General features: G+C 45.6%; 1 protein-coding gene and 1 pseudogene across 1 annotated transcript in view; both read right to left on the bottom strand.

Annotated features, from left to right (window-relative positions):
- Nucleotides 1–10402: 10402 nt before the first annotated feature.
- Nucleotides 10403–12571, bottom strand: LOC123101130 (pyridine nucleotide-disulfide oxidoreductase domain-containing protein 2-like; annotated as a pseudogene).
- A 7168-nt stretch (nucleotides 12572–19739) lies between these two features.
- The window catches only part of LOC123102012 (pyridine nucleotide-disulfide oxidoreductase domain-containing protein 2), a 4973-nt gene continuing 3969 nt past the window's right edge, over nucleotides 19740–20743 (bottom strand). The window contains exons 14-16 of the mRNA XM_044523263.1: nucleotides 20473–20593; nucleotides 20275–20341; nucleotides 19740–20143 (exon numbers count right to left, since the gene is read on the bottom strand). Of these exons, the coding sequence (XP_044379198.1) occupies nucleotides 20014–20143; nucleotides 20275–20341; nucleotides 20473–20593 (318 nt within the window). The 3' untranslated portion in view covers nucleotides 19740–20013. The remainder of the gene's footprint in view (nucleotides 20144–20274; nucleotides 20342–20472; nucleotides 20594–20743) is intronic.

Raw genomic sequence — 20743 nt, 5'->3', positions numbered from 1 at the left:
CGTGCGGTGGATATCGCTATTTTCTCATATTCACTGACGATTTGAGTAGATATAGGTATATTTACTTAATGAAGCACAAGTCTAAAACGTTTGAAAAGTTCAAGCGATTTCAGAGTGAAGTTAAGAATCATCATAACAAGAAGATCAAATTCCTACGATCTAATCAATGAGAATATCTGAGTTATGAGTTTGGCAAACACTTAAGACATTGTGGAATTGTTTCACAGTTGAAGCCACCTGGAACACCACTGGGTTATGGTGTGTCCGGACGTCGTAATCGAACCTTATGAGATATGGTGCGATCTATGATGTCTCTTACCGATCTACCATTTTCATTTTGAGGTTATGCGTTAGAGACAGCTGCATTCACTTTAGATAGGACACCATCTAAGTCCGTTGAGACGATGTCATATGAACATTGGTTTGGCAAGAAACCAAAGTTGTCGTTTCTTAATGTTTGGGGATGCGATGCTTAGGGCTTCAGCCGGAGAAGCTCGAACCCAAACCGAACAAACACATCTTCATAGGATACCCAAGGGTGACAGTTGGGTATACCTTCTATCTCAGATCCGAGGGCACATTGTTTGTCGCTAAGAACGGGTCCTTTCTCGAGAAGGAGTTTCTCTCGAAAGAATTGAGTGGGAGGAAGATAGAACTTGATAAGGTTGTCGAACCTTTACTTCAACCAGAGAGTGATGCAACACAGAAAGATGTTTTCTGTGGCGCCTACGTCTGTTGAAGAGGAAGTTGATGATAGTGATCATGAAGCTTCGGATCAAGTTGCTATCAAACCTCGTAGGTCGACAAGGATATGTACTACTCCTGAGTGGTACGGTAATCCAGTCTTAGATATCATGTTGTTGGACAACAATGAACCTACGAGCTATGGAGAAGCGATGGTGGGCCCTATTCTGACAAATGGTTAGAAGCCATGAAATCCGAGATAGGATCCATGTATCAGAACAAAGTATGGACTTTGGTGGACTTGCCCGTTGATCGGCAAGCCATTGAGATAAATGGATCTTTAAGAAGAAGACGGACGTGGGCGGTAATGTCACCGTCTATGAAGCTCAACTTGTGGGAAAGAGTCTTTTCACAAGTTCAAGGAGTTGACTACGATGAGAATTTCTCACCCGTAGCGATGCTTAAGTCCGTCGGAATCATGTTAGCATTTGCTGTATTTTTTGATTATGAAATTTGACAGATGGATGTCAAAACAAGTTTTCTTACCAGTTTTCGTAAGAAAAGTTGTATGTGATACAATAAAAGGTTTTGTCGATCCTAAGGATGCTAAAAGGTATGCTGGCTCCAGCAATCCTTCTATGGACTAGAGCAAGCATCTCGGAATCGGAATATATGTTTTGATGGAGTGATCAAAGCTTTTAGGTTTATATAGTGTTTGCTAGAAACTTGTATTTACAAGAAAGTGAGTGGGAGCACTACAACATTTCTGATAAGTTTATGTGGATGACATATTGTAGATCCAAAATAATGTAGAATTTTTGGAAAGCATAAACGATTGTTTGAAGAGTGTTTTTCAAAGGAAGACCTGGATAAAGCTGCTTACATATTGGGCATCAAGATCTATAGAGATAGATCAAGACGCCTGATGACACTTTCAAAGAACGCACACCTTGACATGTTTTTGAATGAGTTCAAAATAGATCAGTCAAAGAAGGGGTTCTTACCTTAGTTGTAAGGTCTGAAGTTGAGTGAGACTCAAAGCTTGACCACGGCAGAAGAAAGAAGAAGGACGAAGGTCGTCCCCTATGCTCTTGTCATAGGCTCTATACGGTATGCCATGCTGAAGTACCGCACCTAATGTGTGTCTTGCCACATGTCTGGCAAGAGGGTACAAAGGTGATCTAGGAGTGGATCACCAGATAGTGGTCAAAATTATCCTTAGTGGAATAAGGAAATGTTTCTCGGTTATGGAGGTGATAAAGAGTTCGACGTAAAGAGTTACGTCGATGCAAGCTTAACACCTATCCGGATAGCTCTGAGTAGAGATACCGGATACGTATAATGGAGCAACAATTTGGAATAGCTCCAAGTGGAACGTGGTAGCAACATCTACGATATGACATAAGGTTTTGCGAAATACATAGGGATCTGAATATGGCAAGACCCGTTGACTACAACCTCTCTCACAAGCATAACATGATCAAACTCAGAACTCATTGAGTGTTAATCACATAGTGATGTGAACTAGATTATTGAGTCTAGTAAACTCTTTGGATGTTGGTCACATGGCGATGTGACCTGTGAGTGTTAATCACATGGCGATGTGAACTAGATTATTGACTCTAGTGCAAGTGAGAGACTGTTGGAAATATGCCCTAGAGGCAATAATAAATTAAGTTATTATTTTTATATTTCATTGTTCATGATAATCGTTTATTATCCATGCTAGAATTGTATTGATAAGAAACTCAGATACATGTGTGGATACATAGACAACACCATGTCCCTAGTAAGCCTCTAGTTGACTAGCTCGTTGATCAATAGATGGTTACGGTTTCCTGACCATGGACATTGGATGTCGTTGATAACGGGATCACATCATTAGGAGAATGATGTGATGGACAAGACCCAATCCGAAGCCTAGCACAAAGATCGTGTAGTTCGTATGCTAAAGCTTTTCTAATGTCAAGTATCATTTCCTTAGACCATGAGATTGTGCAACTCCCGGATACCGTAAGAGTGCTTTGGGTGTACCAAACGTCACAACGTAACTGGGTGGCTATAAAGGTACACTACAGGTATCTCCGAAAGTGTCTGTTGGGTTGGCACGAATCGAGACTGGGATTTGTCACTCCGTGTAAACGGAGAGGTATCTCTGGGCCCACTCGGTAGGACATCATCATAATGTGCACAGTGTGACCAAGGAGTTGATCACGGGATGATGTGTTACGGAACGAGTAAAGAGACTTGCCGGTAATGATATTGAACAAGGTATCGGGATACCGACGATCGAATCTCGGGCAAGTACAGTACCACTGGACAAAGGGAATTGAATACGGGATTGATTGAATCCTCGACATCGTGGTTCATCTGATGAGATCATCATGGAACATGTGGGAGCCAACATGGGTATCCAGATCCCGCTGTTGGTTATTGACCAGAGAGTCGTCTCGGTCATGTCTGCACGTCTCCCGAACCCGTAGGGTCTACACACTTAAGGTTCGGTGACGGTAGGGTTGTTAGGAAGACTTGTATGTGATTACCGAATGTTGTTCGGAGTCCCGGATGAGATCCCGGACGTCACGAGGAGTTCCGGAATGGTCCGGAGGTGAAGATTTATATGTAGGAAGTTGTCATACGGTCACCGGAAAGGTTCGGGGGCATATCGGTATTGTACCGGGGCCACCGGAGGGTTTCCGGGGGTCCACCGGGAGGGGCCACCTCTCTCGGAGGGCCTAATGGGCTGTAGAGGAAAGGGAACCATCCCTACATGGGCTGGCCGCATTCCCCCCCTTGGGCCCATGCGCCTAGGGTTGGGGGGAACCCTAAAGGGGGCGCCCCCCTTGCTTGGGGGGCAAGCCCCTCCCCTTGGCCGCCGCCCCCCTTCTAGATCTCATCTAGAGGGGGTCGGCCCCCTTCCTCCTTCCCCTATAAATAGAGGGGCAAGGGGAGGGCTACAGATGACATCCAAGGGACAACCCCTCCCCTCCCCAACACCTCTCATCTTCCGTAAGAGCTTGGCGAAGCCCTGCCGGAGTACTGCAGCTTCACCACCACCACGCCGTCGTGCTGCTGTTGGAGTCCTCTTCCTCAACCTCTCCCTCCTCCTTGCTGGATCAAGGCGTGGGAGACGTCTCCGTTCTGTACGTGTGTTGAATGCGGAGGTGTCGTCCGTTCGGTGCTAGGATCATCGATGATTTGGATCACGACGAGTACGACTCCATCAACCCCGTTCACTTGAACGCTTCCGCTTAGCGATCTACAAGGGTATGTAGATGCACTCTCCTTCCCCTTGTTGCTAGATTACTCCATAGATTGATCTTGGTGGTGCGTAGAAAATTTTAAATTTTTGCTACGATCCCCAACACATCTACCTGCAACAAAAGATGACCAAAACTCAAGCGCAGAAGCAACGGCTTACCTTGAACAAGGAGCAGTTCATGATGGTAACTATTACTAACTTTTCATTGTTTCAAGCAGTCAACTATATGTTTCGTGCTCACATGTCATTCTTCCAAAATTTGCATAGGTTGTTCCTCGTTGGTGCTATGGAAGGCATGACGGATGGGCGAGTTTGGTGGATAGGTGGCTCGGCGACGATGCAGAGTTTGTTGCCAAGAGCATCAAGGCCCGGGCTAACCGTGGAAAAGACGGGGCACACGGCCAAGGAAACAGGAACCGCTGGGGCTTCAAGGCCATGAAGGTATATCTATATGCATGATGCATTTTTGTTCTTCTTTACCGTCATGTTCTTATGTATGGCTAACTTCTGTTTGACATTGCAGGAGGACAAGTTGAAGAGGTCGTTGTCAGACATTGAGTCGTGGAAGCTAGCCCGCAAGCAGAGTCATCCCAAGGAGGGCGAGAGCCAGTACTACGGCAAGACCGAGGAGCACCTGGAGTCTTACACTCAGCACTATCATAAGTTGCATCCGGATGTTCCTGTTCCTGTTCCTGAGGTTGCCCAGTCTCAGATCGACGACACAACGGTGGTGGCCATCCAGGGGAAGTCACATGGCCGGTATCCGTGTTTCGATGGCTTGATCACTCCTTCGATCTCGTACACACGGCTTCGGTCTACCAACCCGAGCCAGTTAGAGAGTACGGGGCGTTCACAGACTCCCTTAGCCCACCAGCATGCTGTAAGTACTTCCCCTTTATCTTTTTCTCTCTAGCATTCTCAGTTTATTTTCAGCATTGCTCACTTAGAAACAACCTAAATTATGTAGGCATATAAGGCCTTTGTCGAGCATAGGAATCTCGAGGTACGAGAGTACTTGCAACGAGTGAAGGCAAACGATGATTACAACCGTCAGATGATGGCGGTTAGTTTTTCCCTCTTAAAACCAAGCTAAATTTTTGCACTTTCATTCCTTCTGACCTTCTAGTTTGCTTGTTTAACTAACATCCAGGCTATGTTGGCGTCTTGGAGTAACCGCATGGATCCACCACAAATGGGACCCCACAACCACCTGCGGGAGAACCACCACACGTGCCCACGTTCGATGAATGGGTAGCACTAGGCAGTGATAGTCCGGTTAGTACATTTGCCTAACTACTGACAAATTAGTTCTCGTTCATTCAACACTATCATATCATACTTACCGTTAGAATCTTCTCTCAAACATGTAGGGGACTGGTGGCTCGACTCCTGCTCCGTCGACCCCAGTCACTCCGATCTTCCAGAGTGATGGTGGTCACGGTGGCGGTTTTGGCGGAGGTGGTCTTAGCGGTGGTGCTTTTGGCGGAGGTGGTCTTGGTGGTGGTGGTTTTGGCGGAGGTGGTCTTGGTGGTTTTGGCAGAGATGGTCTTGTTTGATGTCGATGATGATTCCGTGCATTTGGCCGTTGTGCCATGCCTTTCATGTTCCTACTTTTATTATGTTCCATGTCTTGCACTAGTTTTATGTTCAAGAACTTTCGCCGGTGATGATCTTTAGATGATGATGATGAACTTAAGTATGTTTAGATGATGATGAACTTGAGTATGTTTAGATGATGAACTATCATATTTCTGCATAATTCTATATTATTCTGCTTTGAAATGTTGTCAAATGAATTGAAAAAGAGAAAACATAGAAAATAAAAATAAAAAAACTATGCCTACGGTAAAGCCGTCGGCATATATAAGCCCAGGAGATACCAGGACGCGCCACGTGGCACAGATATGCCGACGGCTGCCGTCGGCATAGTTTTCGGTCTATGCCGACGGCTTTGCCGTAGGCATATCTCTGCCGCCAGGAGAACCCAGGGGCCGACACGTGGCAGAACTGCCACATGGCACAAATATGCCGACGGCTATACTATGCCGACGGTGTAGGCCCCAATGCCGACGGCTATACTACGCCGACGGTCTGACAAGACTACGCTGACGTGATCTACGCCCTGGGCCGTAGGCATAGTCCGCGAGTCCGGTAGTGCTAGATCCTAACTGGACGGAGGAAGATACACATGTAGGGGAAGAGGAACGGACGGGCCAGGATGAGATGTGTAGATCAAGCAGCGTGTTAGATGCACCTGACCTCTTTGACTACCTCACTTACAATAGAAGATGGAAGAGCAACCGATCGAGGGATGGCTGATCATTTGTGCTAAATAGAAGGATCGAGGTGCTGTGAAAAAAAGGATAGAGGGGTGGCTGATCCTTTCTGCTAAATAAAAGTGGTGTATAAGAGCAAACGATCGAGGAGTAAATAAAAGTTGTATCGCATGATCAGTTAGTTTTTTTTTCTAAGGTGGAATGTGTGGGGCATGTGGGATGATGTGGATAGCTTGCACGTCAAGTGTAGCATGATTTGTTGGAGTTTTTTTATGTGAAATGTGTGGGCCATGTAGGATGATGTGGATAGCTTGCATGTTAAGAGAAATAAGGTAGTGGGAATGCACTATTTAGTATTATAGATTATAGATTTCTTTTCTTTTGCACTATTTCAACTTAGCCCAAAGATCGAAACATGTCCTAGTCCTAAAGGTCACGTATCATTCCCATTCTTATTAGGAGGGGGTCGAGAATTCAGTACTCACATAACCAGGTGGTCCAATATATGTTACTCCATGTCGTCGTTCATGTCGTCGTTCACGGTAGCATGGCCGGCTGCTGCGTTTACATCAGTGTCCGCGGCGTGTGCGTGCTCATCCACCTCCGCGTCCTCGTGCACATACATGACGTCGTCAGTCGCAGCTTGGTCGGCTGCTGCGTTTACATCCGTGTCCACCGTGTCCGCGTACACTTCAGCGTCATCGTCCACCGTAGCATCGCAAGCTGCTGCATGCACGCCCGTGTTCTCGCAAGCTGCTGCATGCACGCCCGTGTTCGCATGCATGTCGTCCTTGTCCGCAACACGCCCACCTCCAAGACAGCCGGCACCTCGCCCGCCACCTCCGCCTGCGCCACCGGCACCTCGGCCGACGCCACCGAAGGCGCCGCCCGCCCGCATCATAGCCTTGCGCCCAGCGAGGATGAGTCGGCCATGTACGCTGCTTCCGGCTCCCGTGTCGAACTGGCCACGCCCAGGGACGAATCCAAGGGGGGACGAGGGGGGGCTAGACCCCCCCTAACGATTTTTTCCTCCCCTTAATAGCGGTTGGTTGGTTGACTAATTTAGCATCTGCGTGACTAATTCTGCGGTTCTGCCCCCCCCGTGAAACGCAACGTCACCTGAAAACTCTCAAACTCTCAGGCCCCAACCCATCAACTGCAGACAGAAGCCCATATAGATCAGTTGGAAACCAGCAACACACATGTGGATTGGGCCAGCCGGCCTGGGACTTGGAAAGTGGAAACCATGGTGGCAGCACACACGCGGTTACACAGATCCTGTTCGCCACACCTGTTTCGTTTGTGCTCCTGTTCGCCACTGCCGCCGCCGCCGCCGAGGGCTATTTAGATCAGGCTTGGTTTCCATTGCAGATCGAAGATAGATGGTGAGAAGAGGGCGGTCATGCAAGGCTGCACGGGTGCACGCCCGGCCGGCCGGCCGCTTGATCAAGATGAGCAGGGAGGAGGCAACGAAGAAGAAAAGTTAGTCCACTCTCCTCTTGGATTTTGGTCGTGTTTTAGTTAGTCCTTGGATGATCATCCAACATTAAGTTAGCTTGTATCGAAACTACAAACGGCAAAATTCTATTGGCAAGTGTTCAATCGTTCACTTGTGCCTGTGGACATTAAGAGAACAAAACTACCAGCGAGGTTTTGTATTATAGAAATAATGTAGTTTTTTTTTAGGATTGAAATTATGTAGATTTTTCTATCATGGTGGCCACTGGATCGATTTTAAATTAATAGATACGGACCTAAGGATGCTTACTGTAATATATGACTATATTTTCTTAGATTTTTATGCTTAAAGTTCTCGCCCCCCTCATCCCCATTTCCTGGCTTCGTCCCTGGCCACGCCCACGACCGACGAGTCCCAGGGGGCGCTGCCAGCGGCCACCTCGACCGGCTGTAGAGTCCGGCGTCCCGGAAGACCATGATACGGCCCGACCACGCCCGGTCAAACCATACCTTCCTCGCCCACGTACCGTGTCGACAGCGACATGGGATGCTCCGGCATCTCCCCTGCCATCTCCTCCACCTATTCCTACTTCTCCTCCTCCTCCTGCCATACTGGACTGATCAGAATCTTCATCCGGAGGAAGGTTTAGATCAAGGAAAACCATGGTGGAAGAAAGTAGAGAGAGAGAGCTCAGTGAACTAGAATGTGAGGAGGCCATCGACTTATAACATGCTGTGTCCATTGAAAATTTCATAGATGGCGCCGAACTTAGGAGGGAAAAATGGCGCCATGTTCTTTGATGTGTTTCCCTCCAATTTTACGTGAAAATTTTCTAATCTAGCGCCACCATGGAGGAAAAATGGCGCCATGTACTTGCAGGAGCGAGCTCTTTTTTGGCCAGTGCATGAAGGTGTGGAGGAGTTATTGTTGAGCTACATGCAGAAAAAGGGGGAGAGGAAGTTGCATGCAAGGGATTAATAGAGAGGGAGGAGAGCGGGCTGCACGGCGCCCAAAAAAAATCTTGCATGCGATTTGGTTGGTCAAGTACTATTTCCAATTTTTGCTCCTCTTTTTATGCAACAGCCTTGGTACTAGAGATTCAAAACTTAGGCCTTATATAGATGGAAGGAGGGAGTAGCTGAAATTGATGTTCCACTGCGCGACACGCTACATGGCAGCATACCCTCCATGTCTGCTCAGTAGCTCAACAAATTGACACCATCCCTAACCTCGAAGAGGTCCAAACTCGGCTTTGCAAATTGTCCAGCGTTCTCCCGACTTGATGACGGTCATTTTGCCCGTGAAAGGTGAGGACCACCAACATCTAAATGCAATCACCCCAAAGAACAAGGAAGTCCCGGCTTCGGCGTCCATTGGACGCTCCACCAGGTGTCAAGCCACTCCGTTGAACACCGTCGACACTAGCTCCTGGCCGTTTGGTACTCTAGCAGCTAAAGCGCCTTAGTCGCCCTCCACCTCTCCATGGTCCTCCTTTCCAGCACTACACACGGCACCAGTTTCAGTGGCGAGATTGCTGGCATATCCGGCGCCCACAAGGTCTTTGCTGCCGCGAGGCAGCGGCAGCAGACTCCGACTGCTGCATAGAATGGACGTCACAGATTGTGTAGGTGCTGGAGCCAGAGGAAGCACGGGGCACGACCGGGCAGCAAGACTGCAATGCCAGATACAATAGTCAGCGCTGCATGGGCGGCATGGCTAGTGGCGTGCACCATGGCGCTGACTGGGGAAATACCATTATATTTTGTTTTCCCCCAATATTTCATTCAGGGTGTACCATAAACTAGACACTAAAATAGAAAAAAATACTAACGATAAACGTCGGACCTTTGAAATATACTAATTCATAAGGCGGGTGGGTATATATAGGGCTATACGTAGTTTTTCTTAGCTATGCATGTGGCAAGTGTGTTGGCAAGTCATTCAAGAAGCGTTCTATTGTCTCTGCAAAATCATGTGATCACTCTATTTGCATGTGTTTGTTTCCTCTTGCAGGAAGAGAAGAAAATAATACTAGTGACAACTTCATGAAATGGGATGTTCAATGTCAATTGCATGAAGAAGTGTGAGAAGTTCATGGATGCCCATTCTATAAATACTTCCATTCAGGCCTTATTCAAGACTTGAGATTCATAAATGTGAAATCAGTATATCTAACAGCTAGTCTGTCAAGTAGTGACAGTGAAATTCCTTTTACTCTGTCAAGGCTGCCTATGTTGCAGTTCAAAGTCTGCACACAAGTCTTGCGGCACAGGCTACTGGATGACTGTTGGATGACAGTTCAGCGTTCAGCTCGTGGTTTATATCTAACTATACTTTGTGAACTCTACTCATTCTCACATTTGATCAAATTGAATGTTCGAGATACTGTACTGATAAAGAAGAACATAAATGTAAGCGTGTAACTGAGAATAATCCCTTCTAGCCCTCCGATAAGAGAGCCAAAATGAGAATATCTGCAGCGATTCATTCAGAAAATTCTTCTAATGTCTCATAATTTTTATCATGTAAGTATGCATGACAAAAATATCTCTACAGTGGACAGGGTGCTTAACAACAAGGCTCGCATTTCAGTACAAGAAATTGCAACAAACAACACAGATACTCCGTCTGCTTTTGCACTCTCTTGCTGCTTTTGCAGCCTTGTGCTTGAAAAGGCTACTCTACTGTCGGCTGACATTTTCCATCTCCCATGAAATACATCTATCTTGCCTTGAGATCATCCAAAACCACGGCAGCAGCATTGCGGCCCGGGGCACCCATCACGCCGCCGCCTGGGTGCGCACCGCTGCCGCAGAGGTACAGCCCCTTCACAGGGGTTCTGTAATCTGACCTGCATGGTGCAAAGGGAAAACAGGTTAGCCATGATCACAACGGCATGAGTTTTGAACCTTAGAAGGATCAAAGGTTGTGAGGCCGAAGGGACCAGAGCACAGCTTAATATGCATGTGACCCGAACATACCATCCCTTGGCAGGCCTCATCAGGAAGAGGGAATCCAAGCCCATCGCACCGTGAAAGATGTTGCCACCTGGGAAATGTGAATCGTCTCTCCTTTAACTAAAAAAATTCCAACTGGTAAAGGAAGGAATGATACAGAATGGTATCCGGTCTGTGTGTGTGTTTGTGGCTTACAAAAGACAAATAGTACGAAGACAGATTACCTGTTAGGCAAAAATCCCTTTCAAGATCAGGTGGGTCAGCAACTCAGCATATCATAGCCTATCACTGATGAGCTAAAGTGCGGTGCATACTCATCGATCAAGGAAAATCATCTTTTAGCAAATGATTTCTGAAAATTGGTGTCGATCAAAATGGTCAGTGATTGGTATAGGTGGACCCAAATTCAGAGAAATAGTTCTCTTCGCACAGTGACGGATCACAGTGCCTTAGGGCAAGGGCATCATCGTCTACTCTTTTAAGGTATGAGTAGAAATTATTTGTAGTATACACAGGAAGAAGTGTGGGCTGTGGTGAAGTGCAAAGATTAAACACACAGTGCATCATTAGACTAAAACGTAAGGCGGATCAACTTACTCTAGAATCCGGATCCTGCCAACTGCCTTCTGACAGTGTGTAAGGTGCGTACTGAACAAAGAGATTAATAACATGTTGACCTGCTCACAGGATAAAGTGGAAGATGGAATTTGAGTCGGTCCATAACTGCATCTTAAGTATATAGACAATACGAGAAATCAAAACATGCAAAAGTGACCTCTAAAATGTAAATGTAGTTTACATAGGACAGGTTCCATGTACATTTCTTGCTTCATCGGGGTAGTGAAATTAAATATGACATGGTAGTAAATTTACAAAATTTCAAATATGGGGAAGCAAAAGAAAAATGACATACCTGGTGGAGAGATGGTCTTATTTTATTTTATTTTTTTGATAACTGAGATGGTCTTATCTAAGACTGAAGGAATTGTCATTTCTATTACAGGCCTTGTGGATGAGACACCACCTGTAGCTTGCTTATATGAAATGTGACAAGGATTAGGTCTGAAGAAGTTACTGCAAACTATACAAAAATCATCTCACGCAATAGAATAAGTGTCCAGATCATGATGTAGCTTTTTCCTAGGAAGAATGAAAAGGCTGATCTACTACTTGGACATGTTATAACTAAGCATGGACAGACTATGCTCTTTATTATCCTAAGGTACTAGCAAAAACATTAACTACTTCAACACATAGATGTAAGTTAACAAATCGCTGCATCAAGTTGACATGACAAGCAAGGAAAACTAAATGTAAGCACTATAATTTGCTACTCCCTCCGTTCCATAATGTAGCGCATATAGATTTTCTACAAAGTCAAACTTTATAAACTTTGACCAAGTTTATAGAGAAAACTATTTATATCTACAATACCAAATGTATATAATATGAAAGTATGTGTTGTGATGTATCTAAGCACACGTATTTGGTATTCTAGATGTATATGATTTTCTCTACAAACTTGGTCAAAGTTTATAAAGTTTGACTTCTAGAAAAATCTATATGCGCTACATTGTGGAACGGAGGGAGTATTGAAGAGTGACACCATTGAACTAAAAGATCATTTTCCTTGCCCTACTACACTAAATGCCCTCGTGAATGCTTGGAGAAGGTTGAGTGTCATTGCGGATATGTGTACAACCAGATCATAGGGAAGTGGATCCCCCTTGATGTTATATGCTCGGTAGCTCGGCAGGTTTGCTCCGTCGCTAAGCTCGAACTAGTCTGATAGTCCGGCATGGCTTTTTGAGTTGGCCAGCCTTCACGATGGGCATTTAGCCACAAAAAGTCAGGACAGACATCTGAACGAGCTCGCATAAGATGTCACCGATGTTGTCATCTCCCTGCCTCCCACCAGGAAGGCCCGACCCATAGTGGTGTGTCCTAGATGCTCCTCCGGGTGTCGTGCCTCTCCGGCGAACGATTGTGAGAATGTGCTCATTGGTCAGGGCAGAGGCGAGCTTCTTCCAATGTGGTGCAGCCTGTACTGCCTAGATTGTGTGGCGCTTTAGTGGGAGGAAGGCTGGAGTGCGGCGGAGCTGCCAGATGGTGCTGCTGAATACAACGGAACGGTTGCCGCTGCGACGGCGAAGTGCTTGTTGGCTCCGATCGGGTTGGGGTTGATGAATCTAGGGTTTTTGGTAATGTAGGAGTGTGTGAGGAAATGCCATTATATTTTGTTTTCCTACAATATTTCATTTCAGAGTATCCCATAGACCGGAAATTAAAACAGAAGGAAACATACTACCATACAACATTGGACCTTTGACACCCAAATTCTAAGGCAGCTGGATATATGTAGGGCACTAATGATGCAATATTGTTAGCAAGAGCACGCAAAAAGTGTGTCGATCAAGTCATTCAAGAAGTGTTTTATTGCCCCTCTTTTATCATGCGAGTATACACTGCAAAATCATGTGATCATTATATTTCTATGTTTCATTGCCTCTTCAAGAACAGAGGCAAAAATATTGAAGACTTCGTGCAATGAGTTGTTTAATTTTATGTCAATCACATGAGGAACAGTGAAATTCCTTGCGATGAGTGTTGAGCAAATCATTCAAGAGCCAGATTTCATTTACAGTCTATTCCATCATGCAATAAGCGCTGCAAAATCATGAGGTCATTCTATTTCCATATTTTATTTCCTCTTGCCGGAAGAGAAGAAGAAAATGATGACAATTGCATGAAGAAGGGTGAGAAGTTCATAGATGTCAGGCCAGTTGCTGCATCTCTGAAGAAATCCCCTGTTTCTGCGTGTTGGAAGCAAGGTCAGCCGTCGATCTGCCATCCGGTGGCTCTCCAGTGAAGATAACGGTTCGCCACTGGCTTGTCATCAGAGTCGTAGATTCTTCATCCAACGGATATCATCGCCCCGAGTGTCGTTGTTCATCGCCCGACACGCCATGTGCTCTGTCTTTGCTTTCTGTTCTGCTTTTCTCTCTGTATTGGCTATATAGCCACCCCTCGCTCTTAGTTTTGGGCATGAATTATTGTAACTGGGTATACACCCTAGCCGCCTGTGGCATGCTTGCTACTTTCCCCTTTGGTGCAATACAAACCCTAGCGCAAATTCTCCTAAATTCACCTCTGAATTCGCATAGTTGAGTGTTTAGTTCGTTCGATCCTTGTCAGGTTCCTGACAATTGGTATCAGAGGCCCAATCGGTTCTCGGAGGAGTTGGATCTGGCATGTAGAGGTTGGCGCATCAGCCCTAAAATCCCTCTGCAAGTCGTTGATCAGGCGGCGGCATTGGAGGTGGCCGGAGTGGCACAGTTCGGAGGCAGTCTGAAGTCAGTTCTGGTTGCCGAGAGCAAGTCTCCTGCGGTAAAATCCCAGCAGGTGAAATCGGACGGTGCTTCTTGGTGGCGGGCGCAGGAGTCGGAGTTGGCGGCGGTAGAACATAAGCGTTGGCTAAATCCCTCCCTTCCCACCCCTTTTTGGAATTAGGGAGGAAATCATGTCCCAGCCGGACGAGTCCAGCGACACAGGTGTTCTGCAGCTCCAGTCGTTGGAGCTTGATATCAAGACCCTACAGCGCTATCGTGAGGAGGACAAGAAAGAATTCCAAGAATTCCAGTCCATGGTCAACAAGAACTTCGTCAAATGCAGCAAAATTTCGACAAGATCCAAGACAACTTCAAGCGCTTGTTGCTTCTTCCTGAACCAGTCGCAATCCCTGATGAGCAGTCGGCACAGGGGAGCGTACAGCCCAAGCATCCGCAGCTTCATTCTCCAGTCAACACGTCGGGCAGGCCCAAACAGCTGCTTGCGAACACACCAACCTTAGTAGAAATGGTGGAAAAGGAGGCCCCTCCCATCATAGGGACAGCAACATTGAGAGATCATGCAGGCAAAGAGCTCAATTTGGATGGTACACTGAAAGTGCCGTATCGTCATCCCAATTTTGCCAACACCAAAGTTGTAGCACCTCAAGTCCCACCTCCCCAGAAACAACCAGTTCAAGTGGACGATCATGAACAGGAGGAGTGGCCAGATGGAGGAGACAGAAATAGAAGACCTCACTCCCCATTCGAAGATAAAAGGAATGTGCTCATAGTGAAGCCTACCAAACTGAACATTTCTGAATTCAGTGGTACTGACCCAGAGTCATGGATTCAGAACTTAGAGCAGTACTTTGCTGCTATAAGAACTCCATTGGAGCACAGAACTGAGTTAGCAGTCTCGTATTTGCAAGGCCCTGCTATACAATGGTGGAGAGGAACTGGGTTTTCACCCCACAATGTGCCATGGCATAGATTCTGCTCTTATATTGCAGATAGGTTTTCTATAGACTCTGCCTGTGACATTGTCAATTCCTTCCATGCTATCTCCCAAACATCAACTGTAGCTGTGTATGTGGAGCAGTTTGAGTAACTGGTGAATTGCATGAGAAGAGAAAACCCTGCTATACCCAATGACTATTATGTAACCAGTTTCCTTTCTAGGTTGTAGCCTTATATCAGAAGTCATGTGGAGTGTTTTAAACCAACAGATATGCAAACAGCAGTATGGTATGCGAGGAGAATGGAAAAAGCTGGTGCCCCTGCTCAACCCAAGTCTTATATTCCTCAGCCTAGAAGACAAGTGATATTTGACCAAGCAAAACCACCCCTAGTTGCTCCAATACAAAACAGAAACACAGTTATACGGCAAGCAAAACAAAACCAAGTCCGCTACAAATGCAGAGAACCTTGGGTGCCTGGCCACAGACAAGTGTGTAGAATGAGCCAAAAAGCACAAGTACAAGCATTACAAGCACAGGAAGAAGAAAATGCAGAAATCATCTATGTCACAGATTTTGAAGATCCTGAGCTAGACCAAGTTGCACCACCTCCTGATAGTTCTGTGCTACAAGTCTCTATGCATGCTGCCATGGGCATTGGTGCAGTTAAGAACACCTTTATCTTAACTGTTAAGGTGGGCCAAACAATAGCTACTACACTTGTGGACAGTGGTAGCACTTCCACATTTGTATCTCCTGACATAGCTGCAAAACTACCTATTGCACCTGTTCCAAACCCAAAGATTAAAGTGCTAGTAGCTAGTGGAGGAGTACTGTGGAGTGAGTTCACTTCTCACAACTGCCCCTATGAAATACAGGGCATACAGCTACAGGACACCTTCAGAGTTTTAAAACTGAAGGGATATGATATCATACTGGGAGTGGATTGGTTAAGAAAATACAGCCCTGTGATGATGGACTTCATTAAAATGGAGATGAGAATTAATGCAACACCAACTACTCAAGCCACCTTTGTGGATGAAACTGTGCCCTCATCTTCCCCCGTGGAGATCACAGATGATGCAGAAAAATTGATGGATCAAGCTGTCTGTGGATTTTTCCTCCTGTCCACTTGTCACACTGTGACACATGCTGCTGATCACCCCATCCCTGTGGAGCTCCAAGAACTTATTCAGCAGTATGATAAATTATTCAGTGCACCTACTGGATTGCCTCCAAGCAGAGCTTGTGACCACAGAATTCCACTAATAGAAGGAGCAAAAGTTGTGAATCACAGACCTTACAGAGTACCTCATCACCAGAAAGAAGCTCTAGAGAAAATCATTGCTGAGCTCCTCAAAGCTGGTCTGATTAGGCCTAGTAGTAGCCCCTTCTCTTCTCATGTGCTCCTGGTCAAAAAGAAGGATGGAACTTGGAGACTTTGTATTGATTACAGAAAACTGAATGCCATCACCATCAAAAACAAATATCCCATTCCCATAATAGAAGATCTTCTATATCAATTAAAAGGAGCAACAGTTTTCTCTAAGATAGATCTTAGAAGTGGATATCATCAGATAAGAATGGCTGAAGAAGACATCCACAAGACAGCATTCTCTACACTGCAAGGGCACTTTGAATTTCTAGTAATGTCTTTTGGGTTAACAAATGGACCTCCTTCATTCCAGGCCCTTATGAACTTTTTGTTTGGCTCTTTTGAATTTGTAGTAGTGTTCTTTGATGACATTCTAGTGTTCAGCATGACCATGGCAGAGCACAAACTACACCTGAAGAAAGTATTCCAAGTGTTGCAAGAGAATCACTTATATGCCAAACTGGACAAATGTTCTTTTGGACAGTCTGAGATAGAATATCTGGGTCATGTTATTAACAAGGAAGGTGTAGCAACAAACCCCACTAAAATTGCTACTATCAAGGAGTGGCCAGCTCCTACAACAGTCACTGAACTCAGAAGCTTTTTGGGCCTGAGTGGTTACTACATGCGATTTATTCAGGGATATGGCATAATTTGCAGGCCCCTTTTTGACTGTCTGAAGAAAGGCTCCTTTTCTTGGCAGCAAGAGCAACAAGCAGCATTTTCAGCTATTAAAGAAAAGCTAACACAAGCTCCTGTTTTGGCCCTGCCTGACTTCTCCAAACCCTTTTATCCTAGAGGCTGATGCAAGTGGATATGGTCTAGGAGCTGTACTGATGCAAGAGGGAAGGCCCTGTCTTATTTCAGTAAGTCCATAGGACCCAAAGCAGCAGCATGGTCCACCTATGACAAAGAAGCACTAGCAATTATTGAGGCTGTAAAAAGTGGAAACACTATTTCCTAGCAACTTCTCTGATTATCAGAACTGACCAGGAGAGCCTGAAATACATCCAAGAGCAAAAGCTAACTGAGGGAATACAACATAAGCTTTTTCTAAAGTTGTTGGGTTACAATTTTACAGTGGAGTACAAAAAGGGCAAAGAAAATAGAGCCGCTGATGCCCTGTCAAGAGTGAAGCACATGATCTCCCTCCTCTCCACTAGTGTAACTACCCCAAAATGGATATCTAAAGTCCTCAAAAGCTATGCTGCAGATCAAAAAGTCAAAGATCTCATAGCTGAGTGTACCACCAGCAAAGATAACTCCACTAGATACACCTACAGGAATGGGATCTTGAGATACAAAAACAAAATTATCATTGGAACTGCAACTTCCCTGAGACAGGACATACTGAAAACATTCCATGACTCTGAATTAGGGGGCCACTCAGGAGAAAGAGCAACATATCACAGAGTACACTTGGTATTCCACTAGCATCGACTTCAACAGGATGTTATTAACTTCATCAAACAGTGTCCTGTGTGCCAACTAAACAAAGCTGAGCACACTCCTTACCCTGGCCTGCTAGAGCCCCTGCCAGTCCCTGATTTTGCTTGGGCCCACATTAGCATGGATTTTGTGGAAGGATTGCCAACTTCTGAGAACAAGGACCTTATTCTGGTTGTAGTTGACAGGTTCACAAAATACTCCCACTTCATTGCTATGAAACACCCCATCACTGTCCAAACTGTAGCCAGAGCATTTTTTGATACATTGTTCAAACTACATGGAATGCCATTGGTCATAGTCACTGACAGGGACAAGATTTTCACCAGCAAATTATGGCAGCAACTGTTTAAATCCCTCAACATCAAACTGCACATGAGCACTAGCTACCATCCACAAACTGATGGCCGAACAGAAAGGGTGAACCAATGTTTGGAGAACTACTTGAGGTGCATGTGTTGCCAACAGCCAAGGAAGTGGCACGGCTGGCTAGCCCTAGCTGAATGGTGGTACAATACAAGTTTCCATACTTCATTGCAAATGACCCCCTTTCAAACTTTGTATGGATTTCCTCCACCCATGGTAGCTGAATCTGCATTACCTGACTCCATTTCTAAGGACAGTGATAATTTACTGCAGAACAGGGAACTCGCACTGGAAGTGATTAAGCAAAATCTATCCAAGGCACAACAAAGAATGAAACATTATGTTGACAGAAACAGGCAGGAAAGATCCTTTGAGGCAGGGGATATGGTTTACTTGAAACTACAGCCATACAGGCACACATCATTGAGTCTGCATAGACACCTCAAGTTACACCCCAAGTTCTATGGTCCATTCAGAATTATGCAATGAGTGGGCAGAGCTGCTTACCAACTACTGCTACCTGAAGGCTGTCTCCTACACAATACCTTCCATGTCAGTCAGCTCAAAAGGCACATTGGCCCAAAAGTGGTTCCTTCCAAGGACTTGCCCCTGATAGATGCTGATGGAGTTATAAAAATGGAACCGGAAGCAATATTGGACAGAAAACTAATTCCCAGACCTCAGGGCAACATCAGCATTCCAGTCGTCTGATGGTTGATCAAGTGGGTCAATATGCCTGAAGAAGCAACCACTTGGGAGGACTCGGCCTTCATACAGAAGGTTTTTCCTTCCTTTCAAGCTTGAGGACAAGCTGTGTCTCAACAGGGGGGAATTGTCAGGCCAGTTACTGCATCTCTGAAAAAATCCCCTGTTTCTGCGTGTTGGAAGCAAGGCCCCTGTTTCTGCGTGTTGGAAGCAAGGTCAGTCGTCGATCTGCCATCCAGTGGCTCTCCAGTGAAGATAACGGTTCGCCACTGGCTTGTCATCAGTCGTAGATTCTTCATCCAACGGCTATCATCGCCCCGAGTGTCGCTGTTCATCGCCCGACACGCCATGTGCTCTGTCTTTGCTTTCTGTTCTGCTTTTCTCTTTGTATTGCCTATATAGCCACCCCTCGCTCTCAGTTTTGGGCATGAATTATTCTAACTGGGTATAAACCCTAGCCGCCTGTGGCGTGCTTGCTACTTTCCCCTTTGCTGCAATACAAACCCTAGCGCAAATTCTCCTAAATTCACCTCTGAATTCGCATAGTTGAGTGTTTAGTTCGTTCGATCCTTGTCAGGTTCCTGACATATAAATACCCCCATTTAGTCCTTACTAAGACTTGAGATTCACAAATGTGAAATCAGTATACCGGACAACCTGGGATATTGGAGGAAAACCAAAAGATGGGAAAGCAGTGACACTGGAATTCCTTTACTCTATACAAGCTACCTACGTTGAAATTCAAGTCTGCAGACAAGCTAAGCGACACAAATTACTGGATGGCAGTTCAAAAGTACAGATGAGCATAGCACTCACAAGTTTATATCTAACTATACTTTGCAAACTCTACTTCCCTTCACATCTAACCAAATTGAAGATTCGAGAGACCTCACCCAAAAACTACCTACTTCATAGAGAAGAAAATAGATGGAAGTGCATAACTGAGAATTAATCCCTTTTAGCCCTCCGATAAGAGGAGCCAAAATGAGAATAGCTGCCAGCAATTCATTCAGAAAATGCTTCTCGTGTCTCATCCTTTCAATCATGCAAGTACGCATGACAAAATTATCTCTACCAGATGGCCTAATGACAAGGTTCGCATTTTGATACTAGACTACACACGTGCCGGTTTTGCAGCCTTGCGCTTGAAAATGCTACCCTATTGTCAGCTGCCATTTCCATCTTCCATGAATTGCATCTATCTTGCCTTGAGATCATCCAAAACCACAGCAGCAGCATTGCGGCCCGGGGCACCCATCACCCCGCCGCCTGGGTGCGCACCGCTGCCGCAGAGGTACAGCCCCTTCACAGGGGTTCTGTAATCTGACCTGTATGGTGCAAAGCGAAACTGGTTAGCCATTATCACAAAGCGGAACAGGTTTTGAACCTTGGAAGGGTCAAAGGTTGTGGAGTAGAAGGGACCAGAGCACAACTTAATATGCATGTGACTCAAACATACCATCCCTTGGCAGGCCTCATCAGGAAGAGGGAATCCAAGCCCATCGCTCCGTGAAAGATGTTGCCACCTGAGAAATGTGAATCATCTCTGCTTAGCTAAGTTTTTTTAACTGGTAAAAAGAAGGAACAATACAAAACGGCATCCGGTCTGCCCGCGCACAGCTTACAAAAGACAATACATGGAACCAAGGGATGTTACCTGTTAGGCCAAACTCCCTTTCAAGATCAGGTGGAGTCAGCATGTCATAGCCTATCACTGATGAGCTAAAGTGCGGTGCATACTCATCGATCAAGGAAAAGCATCTCTCAGCAAATGATTTCTGAAAATTGGTGTCGATCAAAATGGTCAATGGTCAGTAGCTGGACCTGAATTCAGAAAAATTGTTCTCTCCACACAGTGATGGATCACAATGCCCAAGGGCAAGGTTATCAATTTTATCATTTATCCCATTTGTGTTTGGGTAAAAAAT

The sequence above is a fragment of the Triticum aestivum genome, chromosome 5A (assembly GCF_018294505.1).
Source record: "Triticum aestivum cultivar Chinese Spring chromosome 5A, IWGSC CS RefSeq v2.1, whole genome shotgun sequence".
Taxonomy (NCBI): Eukaryota; Viridiplantae; Streptophyta; class Magnoliopsida; order Poales; family Poaceae; genus Triticum; species Triticum aestivum.
Note: the sequence above shows the minus strand (reverse complement) of the source record. Positions and strands in the feature narration are given on the sequence as shown.